General features: G+C 38.7%; 1 protein-coding gene across 14 annotated transcripts in view; it reads right to left on the reverse strand.

The window, feature by feature from the left end:
• Positions 1-14,308, reverse strand: part of GTDC1 (glycosyltransferase like domain containing 1) — a 392,925-nt gene that overhangs the window by 262,429 nt on the left and 116,188 nt on the right. For 10 of the 14 annotated variants that reach the window (XR_005374275.1, XM_038565123.1, XM_038565125.1 and 7 more), the window contains one exon: positions 6,649-6,852. Coding sequence is in view for 13 of the 14 variants with exons in the window: in XM_038565123.1 (XP_038421051.1) it covers positions 6,649-6,852 (204 nt within the window). In the remaining variant the exon portion in view is untranslated. Of the gene's footprint in view, positions 1-6,648; positions 6,853-10,014; positions 10,080-14,308 lie in introns of all 14 variants that reach the window. The other 4 variants (XM_038565119.1, XM_038565121.1, XM_038565122.1 and 1 more) reach the window with 1 other exon arrangement.

Here is a 14,308-nt window from a genome sequence, read left to right on the forward strand (position 1 = left end):
GCGGTTGAGCACCTCCCTTCCGCCCAGGGCCTGATCCTGGAGTCCCAGGATCGAGTCCCACGTCGGGCTCCGTGCATGGAGCCTGCTTCCCCCTCTGCCCGTGTCTCTGCCTCTCTCTCTCTCTCTCTGTGTCTCTCATGAATAAATAAATACAATATTTTTAAAAAATAATACTTCTCAAAACCAGGAGAAACATCACACCCTCTTCTAATAGTAAAATTTAGTCATATACTTTAAATCAAGAGGTACTTAGATTTAATTTTAATTTTCTTCATTATTTTATCCTGCTTGGGGAGGGAATCACGATAGCATAGTAGTTACGAGCATGGGCTTATAAAGAATATTGTATGGCCTCTTCAGTGGCCAGACTTGAGATCGACCGCATATCCACCTCTAACTGGCTGCGTAATCCAGTGCAAATATCTTGACTTTCTAAGCCTCAGTTTCCTCTTCCATAAAACCAGGAAAACCCTGTCAGGCTTCCAGGATTGTAGAATATCCATCTCAGGGTAAGTGTCCAATACGTTAGCTATTATTACTATTACTTAACCCCATCAAATCCTGTTCTGGTTACTACAGAGATATAAAATGACTGCCCTATCTAAACCAAACCTACCTATAAATTCACTCACCTACAAATTACTATTAGTCATCGTTTACTTTTATACTCCTAAGTATGTCACACACTAATAAAAAGGTGTTTTTGTAATGAAAATAATTAAATTATTCAGGGATCCCTGGGTGGCTCAGTGGTTAAGCATCTGCCTTCAGCTGAGGGCGTGATTCTGGGATGGGGTCCCACATCGGGCTCCTTGCATGGAGCCTGCTTCTCCCTCTGCCTGTGTCTCTGCCTGCTTCTCTCTCTCTGTGTGTCTCTCATGAACAAATTTAAAAAAAAATCTTTAAAAAAAAGAAAATAATATTAAATTATTCAGAAAGGTATCTTTTATATTTTTTATTTTTTAGATTTTATTTATTTACTCATGAGAGGGAGGCAGAGACACAGGCAGAGGGAGAAGCAGGCTCCGTGCAGTGAGCCTGACCTGGGATTTGATCCTGGATCTCCAGGATCACTCCCTGGGCTGAAGGCAGGCGCTTAACCGCTGAGCCACCCAGGGATCCCAGAAAGGTATCTTTTAAAAAAATGTTTCATGATTTAAAAAAGAATATTTATATTATTCAGAAAGTTATATTTTTCACAAAAGGTAACAATTCAAAACAAGACATAACTGTAAAGCAAAGAAAAATTTATATTACTAATTTACAAAAGAATTGTTTGAAAACCACCACCTTCTGTATTAATGCCCTACACCCACCTACACCCACTAGTTTAGCCATCCCTTTTTTCACAAGGACTAGCTACAAACAACAAACAGACATAAGTAATTCATATTAGCTAAAAATGTTCATTTTCCCAAAGAAAGTTGCATTCAGTGTTTCACAGGGAAGAGGTCATTTAAAAAAAAAAAAAATTCACACATTCCTTGAAAGAGAACCTGCTTAGTAAAAGGCCACAACAATGGTACCATTAAAAATTATGGCAAATCAAACAGAGTTATCAACAGCCACATATCACCATAAACTTTAATTTTACTCTATGCATTGCTTGACCCAACTGAGCTTTCACTCAATTTAATTCCTATCCAACTACTTCCTTTCCTTGCCCCTCCTTGGTCATTAAAAAAAAGGGGGGTGGGGTTGAGGTGCGAAGGAAAAGGTATCATAATGATAATCAACATTTATTAACAGTCAGGACTCGTACGACTACAAGAAACAGAAAACCTAAAAAACAGACCCTCAATCTCCCATAACACAAGTTTGGAAAGAGGTAGGGTGGCACCAACGCAGCAAACCAACCCTGCACAGGGACCCTGCCTCTACCTTGTAGTGGGCAGATTTTTAGCTAATGCAGTATCTTTAATGATTATAATTCCATTCAAATTTTGTTTCATTTTTTTAAAAGATTTTATTTATTGACAGAGAGAGAGAGAGAACACACATGCATGCAGGAGTGGGGGGTTGTGCAGTGAGGCAGAGGGAGAAGCAGCCTCCCCACTGAGCAGGGAGCCCGGAGGGGGGCCAAAGGCACACATTTAACTAACTAAGCCCCCCAGACACCCCCTCTGTTTCGTTTTAAGTGAGGTTTTGTAAGTTATGTTTTTCTAAGAAATTCACTCTTTTGTCTAAGGTTTCATCTACTGACATAAAACTATTAAGAGCATTTCCCCTTTTTACGGATCTGTGCCATATCCACAGATCCAGATCTACATAATTCCAAAAATTATTTGTGCCTTTGAAACAAATCAGGCCTGTGTCTATTTTATTATCTCAAAATAACTATTAGTTTCTCCATCTCCACTTCTATTTGCTTCCAACTTCACCATTTTTCATTCTTTCCATTCTTTCCTTCCCAATACTATTCCCAGGTTCAAGTAAGAGGGTCCCTGGCTCTGGGCCACAAGCTTTAGAGGGCCTGCGTATCACAATTAAAAAATGATAAAAATAAATTTATTAAAGATGATGTGGCTGGGGCTGTCAATGTAGATACAACCAGCATTGTGATATACAATATGTTCATTATGATTCAGTCCCGCTTTTTATTACCCATTATGATTTCTTCTGTGACCCAGGAGTTATGTAGAATTATGCTGGTACATTTTCTGACCTACAGGGTTTTTAAGGAATCTTTGTTAATGATTTCTCTCCTGCACACCCTTCAGAATGATTTCATCCGAGGGGTGAAGATCGTTTGTGGAGGGCTGCTCACAGCCTGCCGCATGCGCCGCCAGAGCAGCTGCTCCCTCAGGCAAGGAGCTGCACACCCTGGCAGTGGGAAGCTGGCCAGGGTGCACTGAAAGGGAAAGGTCAGAGGGACATGGGTGGGCACAGACATCCTCTGCCACACTGATCCTCAGACAAATGTGTTTTATTCATTTCCAGTCCGCTCTTCCATTGCTTTGTATCTTTAACCTCCTTTCTTTATACCAAAGACAATACCTAATAACATTGTCTGGCACCCTACTTTCTGTCACTGCAAATGCCTTGGACAGGTTCCCGCGAGAGTCCATAGAAATCTTCCTAATTCAGGTCAGAGCTGCATGATATTTCATTTCAGAACATAACATATCTAAGTTAACCAGTCCTCCTCACGAAAACGAGGTAACCACAGCTTCTAGGCCACTTTAACTTCCAGATCGTCCTTCAGATCCTCTCTTTGTTTAGCTATGGACTTAAAAGGAAAGTCGTTAACACTTTACAAATCATTTCTGGATGTTTTAGACATGGAGGGTTTTCAGGTGAGGAGGTAGCTCCACTGCTCAAAATGGAAGTCTAATCCAGGCTCTTTCCAGCCTTCCATCAGCCATTTTTTGGCAGCCCAGGCATTTTGCCCTCATCCTGTCGCCTCATGGTTGCAGACATCACAACCACTGTCAAATGCAGGAAAGGAAAATGGCTTTCTCCTTTCATAACTAAAAACAAAACAAAACAAACTTTGTTGGAAGAACCCCCAGAAGTCATCCACTTAAATCTAATTTGCCCAAACCTAGTGACTGCCCAGCACTAACTGCAAGGAAAGCTGGGAAAAATTGGGCAGAAAACGAGATCATAATGACCAGCTCAGGTCAATCGTGCTTCACTCCCAGGGGCTGGGTACTTAGCCATTCCAAAGACAAGTGTGATTCTGTTAACAAGGAAGAAGGGCTGTTAAGTGGCCAATGATCAGAATCTGCTACAATACCTCGGATGGAATGAAAAATATAATTGTAAGCAGCTGAGAGTGAAAAACTGATTTTAGGTAATAGTGGTCGTCTCAGTTCAGTAAAGAAAAAAAAAATGAATGAAAAATCTTTGATCCCTCGTCTAGGTATGTCTAAGAAAGTCGAATCGCTAACCTTGGGACAAATGACTCATACATTTCAAAACGCAAAACGTAAGGCCCATCCTCGAAACATTTCTGCATTTTGTGGTTTTCAGAAGGCAAAATTTTAATATAACCTATGGAGCAATCATTATCAACTACTTTTGGGAAAAATAACTTGTGGAGCTTTTGTAATCTATGATAAAACTACACGGCTCCAAACGTGAACCGTGATGCATTCTTCTAGCTGTCAAGATAAAGCAGAATCAAACTGAGTAATTGGGCTAAAGCATTTATTTTGTTAGTAATAAAACATTTTCTGGATAACAAGCTTATAACAATAATGACTGTATGTATGGAAACTGAGAAAAGTAACGTGTGTGCCTACATTCAGGGTCTCTCTCATCAGACATGGTCCCTACCTGTTCAGAGTAAGTTGCATAGAACGTAAGACCGGTGGCTTTATGGATTGTGAGGATTTCATTTGCCAAGTGTACCAAGAGTTAACTAACCGAAAAGCGAAAACTTCCTATCTTTAAAAGTCTCCTCAGAGATCAGATTTCTCTGGTGTAACAAAAGATTGCTCTCGCACTTCAAAGTAGGGTTAAGTGAGCATATTTCTTAACTTCGTGTAAGAATCCAAGCTGTTGCTATTTTTCCAAAAGTATTCAAAAAGAGTAGATAAGTTATCATTGGTCAAATGTAACTGTAGGTTCAAATGGCGAGGTATATCTCTTAGTGAAGTTTGATTAGATTCATGCAGTTAACTGCACAGCTTAGATGAGTGACCTTGAAAGATCTCAGATCCCACAGATAGGACCTGTAGGTTATGGGTATCAGGGAGTAAAACTTTACATCACAATCTTGCAGAAATTGACCTCCCAAACAAGACTGCTTCAAAGAGCAATGTGATCTTTATCCTCAAATGCTTCAGGCCTCAAAGGGAGTGGAGAAGCCCTGGACACGGGAGTGTTTGTAGGCACGCTAGCCACACACATATATTTGCGATACAATGATTTCATTCTGAAAAACTGCATAATCAAAATGAAATCTAACAGCAGATAAGGAACTGGTTCGTTTCAATGTCCTAGTCATTGTAGAAATGTGTTCTCCCAAACGGTAATGTTAAATGAAAATGTGCATAAAGTCAACAGGATTATTTTGACCTTAAGTAATACAATGCAATTGGTGCTATGAAAACACAATTAAAGGAGATCGTGAAAGCAACTATAAACAGATTTTAACACAGCAACAGTCTCATCAGCGCCTTTAAAACTTTTATATTGATACACTCACTGAAATTTCTAGTACTATAAGCAACAATATTCACTTAGTGATATCAGAATACAAAACATTAAATTACGTAAGGAAAAATAAATTCTTAGTATGTCCCCAAACAGCATTTTACCTTTATAATCCCAAGCAGAGTGACTCAAACACGCACTGCTATTCGTTCCACCTGACAATCTGAATTCTCAGATAAGATCCATGGTTTTCATACACCAAATGGGTTATTCTCTGAATCCCTCAAATTACTACTAAAAACAGCAACCTACATTTAAATCCCAAGCTGCCGTCTCCCTTGTGACTGCACCTTACAAACAGCAACAGATAGATGGGGCTGCTGAAGGCAAGGTAAGCACTGCAGCTTGTGATGTGCCCTTTCTCTAACAATCTGTCTCCCTAACTCCATTAATTATCAGCCTGCACTCCCCAGTGCTGCTTAAACCAGCGCAGTCCTACACAGAAGGGCCCAGAATGGTAAGAAGAACAGATATATGAAACACAGGGGCGCCTGGGTGGCTCAGTCGGGTACGTGTCTCCCTTCAGCTCAAGTCATGATCTCAGGATCCTGGGATCGAGTCCTGCATCAGTTCTCTGCTCAGCAGGGAACCTGCCTCTCCCTCTCCCCTCTGCTTGTACTCTTTCTCTCTCTCAAATAAATTAATAAAATCTTAAAAAAAAAAGAAAGAAAAGAAAACACCACACACACAGTAGAACAACCCCCCACTATTTAACAAGCAGGAGACGCAAGGCAGTATATGCCAACAGAGAGTACGGAGGCAGGGGTGTTCAGTATTCCACTTGTTTCCCATCAGATGTAATCCGTATTTCTCACTCAGCTTTCTAGGGGCTCCCAGACAAATCTCTCATAGGTACCCCTGGTCCCCACTTCCTAAATAATCAGAATTCAGAACTGAGTGGCATTCCCCCAAATCTATCCATCCTTTAAGACTAAGCAAATGTTGCCAACGCTTTAAAGCCACCTCCGCTTTGTCACAGTCAAAATCAACTCCCCCGCTTTTCATGCTCACGCTGCACTTCCAAGTCCATGTCTACCTCAAGAGTCTTTAAAGCTTTAAGGGCACAGAGCTTGGCTACATCCGTCTTGTCAACCTCAGCTCCTAGTACAGAGCAGACACAGTAAAGGAACCTAAAACAGCACAGTCACTAAAAGAGACACCGGAGGTTATGGTACAGGAACAAAAACGTGCCCAAGATCAAGTCTCCCCGCGGGCCGAACACTGTCATCCACGCCCACGCAGGTGCATGTGATAAAATCACAAGACAAATGAGCAAGGGCTTAGGGGTTCTAAGGGAGGCCACTTTTCTACCAGCCGGATGCCCTGGGAGTGTGAATGTGCTCCACTGTGTCTACAGGAGTATCTGCTGTCGTCTTAGGGCCCATGCCACGGCGGCAGGAAACCTCACGGATGCCAGGGACCAGCAGCGTCCCTGCAACACGTACAGTAAAAAGAGGCTGACGATGCCACGTGGGCTCTGATTACCTGTACCGTTCGCTGCTGGGGATATTCTGGGAGAAGTATAAAGCTGATGTCCGCGCTCTCCAATGCCATTTCTTTGCAGGAAGGGTATAAAGGACACAGTCTTCTAACTCTTCTTGGAGCAGATCCACCAGCTGTTTATGGGACCCTCCATAGAACGCCTCAATGATGAGAAGACTCATGGGCCTTTTCAAGCCTTCACAGATCCTAAATAATAAGCAAAACAATATTTTTTCCAACACATGTATATGTGTGTGCATAAGGCTTTTTTAAAAACTAAGTTAAAATATGACACTCAGAAAGCAAATAATTTATAGAAGCTTATTTTTTTTTAATTTGCTACATCCCACTTTAAAAAAAAAGTACATGACACTTAAGGTTTATACTTTTGTAATCAGTGTTTTTACATTTGTGTTAACAAGAGGAAATAAAGGATGCTTATTTTTCTGATTTCTGTTTTCTTCTTGCCCCAAGATTACTTGCACAATGACTCAGGTTTTTTTTTTTTGTTTTTTTTTTTTCCCTCCAGCCCCAGGAGTTCAGAGCCCTCTCCTGCTGTGATCACTCACTTCCTGGTTGGAATGGCTGTGACCCTGACTCAGTAACCACAGAAGCGGCTTGGCCCACAGCTCTACTACTCTCAGACAGTCCCTACACTCATCTCCTAAGACTTCCACTCCAAGAGCCCTTCGTTTGTAAGGCCCTGTACAGTTCAGAAATCCTCTGATTCTGAAACTCTCATATTAATTCACCTTTAAATTCACCAGCTATCACTGCCCCCAGTGAATCCATATTTAGGAAAAAAGCACTTTCAGAGTCAAATCTCAATTGTCTAATGTTAAAAATCTTACGATACAATTTCTTGAGACACTGCACATACCTTGACCACTTCCCCACTATCGCCAATTTCCCACTTGCAAAGGAAAACGCCCCCCCCCCCAAAAAAAACGGGGTAAAGCCATATGCCTATGAATTAGCAAGGTTTCTACAACCTTTCTTTAAACAACAATCCCATTAAGAGAGATAAAGCAGGGCAGCCAGGTGACTCAGCAGTTTAATGCCGCCTTTGGCCCAGGGCCTGATCCTGGAGACCCAGGATCGAGTCCCACGTCAGGCTCCCTGAATGGAGCCTGCTTCTCCCTCTACCTGTGTCTCTGCCTCTCTGTCTCTCTCATGAATAAATAAATTATTTTTAAAAATAAAAAAGAGAGATAAAGTAATGTCGTTATTAAAGACATGGTAAAATTTTCATCCCAGTGAGTCAGCTATCAAGCAACTTTTTGGTTTAATAATATGACTTTTGTTAACGTGCCCAGTGAAATAAAAATATATGTGAGAATGTAAAAAAAAAAAAAAAATCCACATACATTTAAAATTATAAGCTATTTCCTGGAAGAAGTAAGGAAGAAACATCACTCCGTACATAAATACTACATTGTTTAAAAAATACTCCAGATGTTTGAATTTTCCTTTAGACTTAAGTAAACACCACTCATTACACAGCATACCGCTTTTCTTAATAATGTTCCATAAAATTATTAGTCTTGACAACTCCATGATGCTTTTTAAAAATATATATTTATTTATTTGAGAGAGAGAGAGTGCTGGAGCAAGGGGAGGGGCAGGTGGAGAGGGAGAGGCAAAGAATCTCAAGCGGACTCACACTGAGCACAGAGCCTGAGGCCGAGCTCGATCTCATGACCCTGAGATCATGACCTGAGCTGAAACCAAGAGTTGGACAGTTAAACAACTGAGCCACCCAGGTGCCGCTCAATGATGTTTTTCACCAATAAAACTGTAATTCATCTGTTCAAAGCAATGCCTACTTAAATCTCATTTCAGAGGAGAAAGTGTCAAATGGTTCTCAAAGATACAACTGGAATGAAAAAAGCTTAGTTCTTGATGTCTGAATCTTCCGATGAGTATTTTTGAAGAAAAATATACAAGTACACATTTCACTTATCTGTAAAATAAGAAGCAGTGTTCCTTAGGTGGAAAAAACATGAATTCTGGGATCAGGGAAATACATGTCTGAAGCTCAGCAATGTCATTTCCTAGCTGTGTGATCTTGACCAAGTCACCTAACTTTGCAGGACTCAGTTTCGTCTTCTCTAAAATGGGGATAACAATACTAATGTCAGAGGTATATTGTGAAGATAAGATTGCAGATAATAACTTACAAACAGTAATAAGATATTTGTCCCTCCCATTTTTAGTATAAATCACCTTACTTAAGAGGAAAGAATATCTTCTAATCTTCCTTCATTTTAAAATCAGTAATTTTCAATCATGGCCCCCTCTCAACCAAGGATAGGTGGTAAAAGTGGATAAACACACACATTTGAAGTGCAGTGGGTAAAAAAAAAAAAAAAAAAAAAAAATGAAGTGCAGTGGGTGCCACTCATTCATCATCAGCAGCTTGTATCTCAAATAAGAATTTGAGAACCCCACAGGTATCTGAGAAGTAAGCTCAGGGACTGACTATGCAGTCTTGGCTTTTCTCAGGGCAGTTGGAGACCACCTCTAATAAATGCTGTTCAGTAAGATAAATTTAACAACAACAACAAAAAAAAATTAGCCTTTAATCCCTCAAATGATGGAAACTTCTAGAAAGTCAACTGAGAGACTAATATAAGGCAATTTTGAAAATTATATCAAAGGTTTTGAGGCAGACAGACTAAAAGCAGTTGACATTAGTTTGCTTACGAGATCACATCACAGTTATCTCTATCTTGGTTTATTTCCTCTGATCTAATCATGATAGGGTATATATGCCCTATATATCCTTAAAAGGTTGTTGTAAAAATGACCTGAGAATGTGATCTAAACCATTCTAAAGAATATTTCATTCATATAACCTCAAAGAAGGCAACATCATATTAGAAGGGGAAAAAATTTTGATTCCTCATCCCTTTGCCCTTTTTCATGATTAATCTAGAACACGTATAATGTCATGTATTTACAGATGTTTCTTATGGGTCTGAATCATTAGTTATCTGTAAACCATAAGCCAATGTGGAGGCAGTAGGTGTAGGTGCTATTGTCGATTCAAGACATTCAGTAAGCAGAACTGAACACCAAGCATGTGGGAGGTCGAAAAATAGAAAAGGGGAAAAAAAGATTATAGCTATAGTAGATTTCCACCCCTTTAATAGCTCAGTAAGAAGAGTGAAATGTACAGGTTTGAAGTAGCGTTTACTCGAGCATTTTTCTAGTGGCCAATGGGTGTGCCTGCATTTGGGGTATTTTTCTAGGGAGAGTAACTATGTCTTACCATCTCTGAAAACTATACTTAGTGGCTTTGATTCATGGAAATTTGTTCTGCTTGTTTTGTGGAGACAGACATATCCTGGCAGTTCCCCTACTTACTTCTATTGCAACTTTTGTGGCAAGAAGAAAATCGTTCTTCCCTATAGTCTTCTTAAAAGCACAACCTGGAAGAAAGACCATTCCCATTAGGTGCAAGCAAAAGAGAGGAAGCTGATTTTTAAATATAAGATTCAAACCAAATGCCATTATAGCACATTAAAGAAAAGTGCCAATACTCTTACTGTGCTTGAGTTTTGTTTTAGAAAACACCGCTTGAAACAAACAAGCATAAGGTTAAAAAAAAAAAAAAATTTTTTGTTAAAGAGAATTTTTGCTGTTATGCTGGAATTTGTTAAAACTTAAAGGGAATGCACTATTTGCTCATTTTAGCAATAATCCCAAAAAACTGCAGGTGGTCACCCAGACACCACAGATGCTCACAAGCACGGGTGAATGGAGACATCATGGACCACTACCAATGCTTGGGAGCAGCAGTCCTGAACACTGAAAATGCTTACTCCTCAGCAAGGAGAGGGTGTCCTTTACAGCCCAAGGCTGTGGCCAGGTGTTTGCCAACCGAGGATAGGTGATCCTATACACAGCCAAAGGTCTTACATAGGTGCCTGAGTTAATCAATCTGTTAAAGCATTAGCACATGCACCCCCGCAAAAACTGAGAAAGTATATCAATTAGGGGTGTCACATTTATTTCAAAAGAAAAAAACAACAAAAAACCTTTTTTTATGTGAGGGAACAAATACTAATCAAAAAGCCCATGTCCTTTCTACTTGACACTAGAATGTTAATATTTCATGATGTTAGGAAAAAGTTTAAAAAAAAAAGTTAATGGCCAATCCATTCTTCCTTCCAAAAAGAGCATACAAAGTGTGTCAGATAAATTTTTATCAACTTTTAAGTTTTTCTGCTTAACCCAGTAAGCTTCGGTTAAAAAAAAAAAACTCATTTCTTCAGCGTATTTTATTCCCCAGTGACACCAGATGAATGAGAATCTACTATACTATTAAAGTTTTATGAAAGTTTAATTCATTATCAATACTATGATTTAACGATACATGGTTAAACGCTAAACATTAAATTGGCAATATAAATGAGTCAAAGTGATAGCTATGACATAGGAATTTTAAACCAATTCAAATTCTACTTAAGATCCCCAGAGGTCAAATGATCTAAGAATTGTCTGCCTTTCCAGAACTTTATATTTACCAATTAAAACAGGATACAAAGTGAAAAACCACAAAGATGTTTCCCATAAACATTTTGACCAAAATGAGAAAGTGCCATTAGTGTCATCTCAATTAAAAACTAATAATGCATTGATAAGATCGCTAAGAACAAAAGTAGCCTGAAACCAAAGCTGTGAATATTTTTAATTTTTATTAAAACTTTTTGTCACTGTACCTGAATTTATTTTAAGCTTGACCCAATTTCTTTATTCCCTGAGCCATTTTCAAGGTGAACTACATTTTGCTGTACCTCCTCTAAGAGAACTGCTGTTGTAGGTTTGTGGGTTTTTTTTGTTTGGTTTGGTTTGTTTTTGAAAGTATAGAGAATGAATTTTGCAATATGCCATTGATTTATTGGAAAAAATATGCTACGTATAAATACATCATGTGGATTTTTTTTAAACTAAACCTAAGTCACATTAGAAATGTGTAATTAGCCCTCATATATGATGTCAATTCAGTTACTTATAATATTAAAATAATTTTCCAACCAAATACCAAGTAATAATTTTAAATCAGAGGAATTGTTGTGTTAATATATTCCACAGACACCTTACTGCTATTAGCTGTAGGAAGGTATGGTTTCAGTGATGATGGTTTTAACGGTTTTAATCCCACACACATGAGAAATTGATTCCACAGGCTAATCCACACATGGCTTGATACCTTATACTTCAATCAATAGCTGAAAATATATTTTCTATTTGCCTATACACAATATTTAAAAAGTTAAGCTTGGGAGAGCAAAACACAATGAACTTTTAGACACTAAATGCTCTAAGTTGGGGAAAATAAAATTTGAGTAGGACTTCCCAATAGGTCATCAGAGGTTTACCTGGTATTTTCTTACTGACCCCTTCTCTTCTGCACCTCCACCCACCAACTCCAACACACCAGGTTCTATTTTAAAAGCAACCAATAACCCAGCAGGGTAAAACAGGGCAGTACTGAGAAAAGTTAGTATTACCTTCCAACCCACTCACTTATTTTAATGATTCATCAGGGAAACCCCGGTTGTTAAAATATACCTGAAATCTCATTAAATAGTAAAAAATAAGCATAAAAAGATTTCAGCTTTGAAACATGTGCCCATCAATTCCCCTAACAGAACCTAATAAGAGTGAATATATAGTAAAAATATATTTTTACTAAAAAATAAAATAAAGTGTCCTCAAAGTATCACATTATAATCAAGTATCATATGGGGGTCAGAGGGTGGGAGACATAGAGATAAGCAGATCCTACCAAAAAGTTATTTTTTAAAAAACTTTTTATAAAAAGAGGTGTAGAAAATTCATCCTAACCCCTAAAGCTTCAATGTAATCTCTGAGTACTAAAATGCAATGTGATATCAAATGCACTGTACAAACCTTCCAATCCTAAAACTACAGGCACCGACAATATTCTACATAATTAAAGAAAGTTTGGCGAACAGTAAGGAATGAATCAGATTCCTGAGCATTAGTGTGAATTAAAGATAATGCATAATGCAAACTGATCATTCCTACATTATCTGACTGTGGACATACAGCCTAACATTTATGACAACTTATGTACTACTGTGTGTAATTAAATAGCAACACTAAAAATGAAAATCTTGGGTTCATACTGAACGAGATGTAGCTCTGTAATATTTTATTGCCCTCACAGTGCTATGGGTGTTCTCATTTCTTCAGCTCTGACTTTAGTTTCCTGTTGCGGTAATGAAGAACTAAGGATTTGTGCACCCAAACCAAGATTTGGTAAGAAGACTTATATGCCATCCTGTTTGTGACACAGTTTAAAGTAATTTTCAATTGTGCTTTTCCAATTATATGATTTCCTACGACCTTTTATACAAGCTCTTGAAAAAATCATAATCTTATATGTATACATTGCTATTTAATTTTCCCTAACAAATATTCCATTCTTTCTCAACTTTGGACTTAACTTTCTGTTTAGAACTATCAGTCACTTATTCCATGACTTAAATTAATATAAAGTCTTGGTTATAACTGTATCAAATGCAAACTGAACAAATACTTATAGGCACTGACACTATGACATCATTCACTTGTTATCAAATATGCATAATTTCCCCAAGTAAATAGATGTGTATACACTACAAATTCATTGCCTTACATTTTTGTGAAGCTATATTCCACATTATATAGCAAAATTATAACTACGAAATTTTTTGTGAGAAGTTTACTGGTTTAATTTCACTGACAAATAAAATACTCGTCCTCTTTCAATTTTTCATTGCTATTAATTTCATGAATAATTTCAAACTATAAAAGTAGCAATGAATCAGTTCTACTGAATGCTAAAAGTATCTTCAATTTGCTGACATTTTAAGATGTAGCAGTATATTTATGAATCAATAGAAAATTTTACACCAGAAAACCATCTCATCACTCATTTGGACCACTGCATTACCCTTTTCACTAGGTCCCCATGCTGCCACACGATCTGGTTCCCATCATACCATTCGCCATAATTCAGCCACAAGAAATTTCCAAAATGCAAATCTGACCATGAGGTGACATGCTCAAAAACCTTCAAGGTCTCCATCACCTGTGGGTACAGCCCAAAGCTCCTACACACGGTTGTTAAGACCTGGCTTCTCTGGCCCTTCCTTCCTCTTCGCCAGGGCCTTGCTTCTCCTTCTCCCCTGTGATTTCTCTTTCCTCACTTGCCCAGACTCTGCCTTGTGGGGATATCGAGCGCTCACACTCACGCAGTTCCACTTCTGGGATTCCACACCTTTATCTCTTCTTTTTCTTCAGCCTCTTAATGTTCACCTCATGAACTTTCCTTAAAATTTCTGCTCATGAATCACCAATTCTATAAAGCCTTTCCCTGAACTTCTCTTAAAAAGGACTTCCCTTCTGCTCTGTACACTCTCAGTTCTTGTTTTACTCTCTTTCCATGGCCTGTTTCCTTCTGGGCCTTTGAAAATCGCAGGACAGGGATGGTGCCAGTCTTTTCCTGGGAGCTTCCCAGGATCCGGCACATTGTGGATGTCACTAAGTTTTTGCAGAGTTCCACCAAAAATCAGGAGGAAATGCGAACTTGATGCTGCCTTTCAAGTAACATCGCTCTCTCACTGCCCACAGGTCCCGAGCATCA

This window comes from Canis lupus, chromosome 19 (genome assembly GCF_011100685.1).
Source record: "Canis lupus familiaris isolate Mischka breed German Shepherd chromosome 19, alternate assembly UU_Cfam_GSD_1.0, whole genome shotgun sequence".
Taxonomy (NCBI): domain Eukaryota; kingdom Metazoa; phylum Chordata; class Mammalia; order Carnivora; family Canidae; genus Canis; species Canis lupus.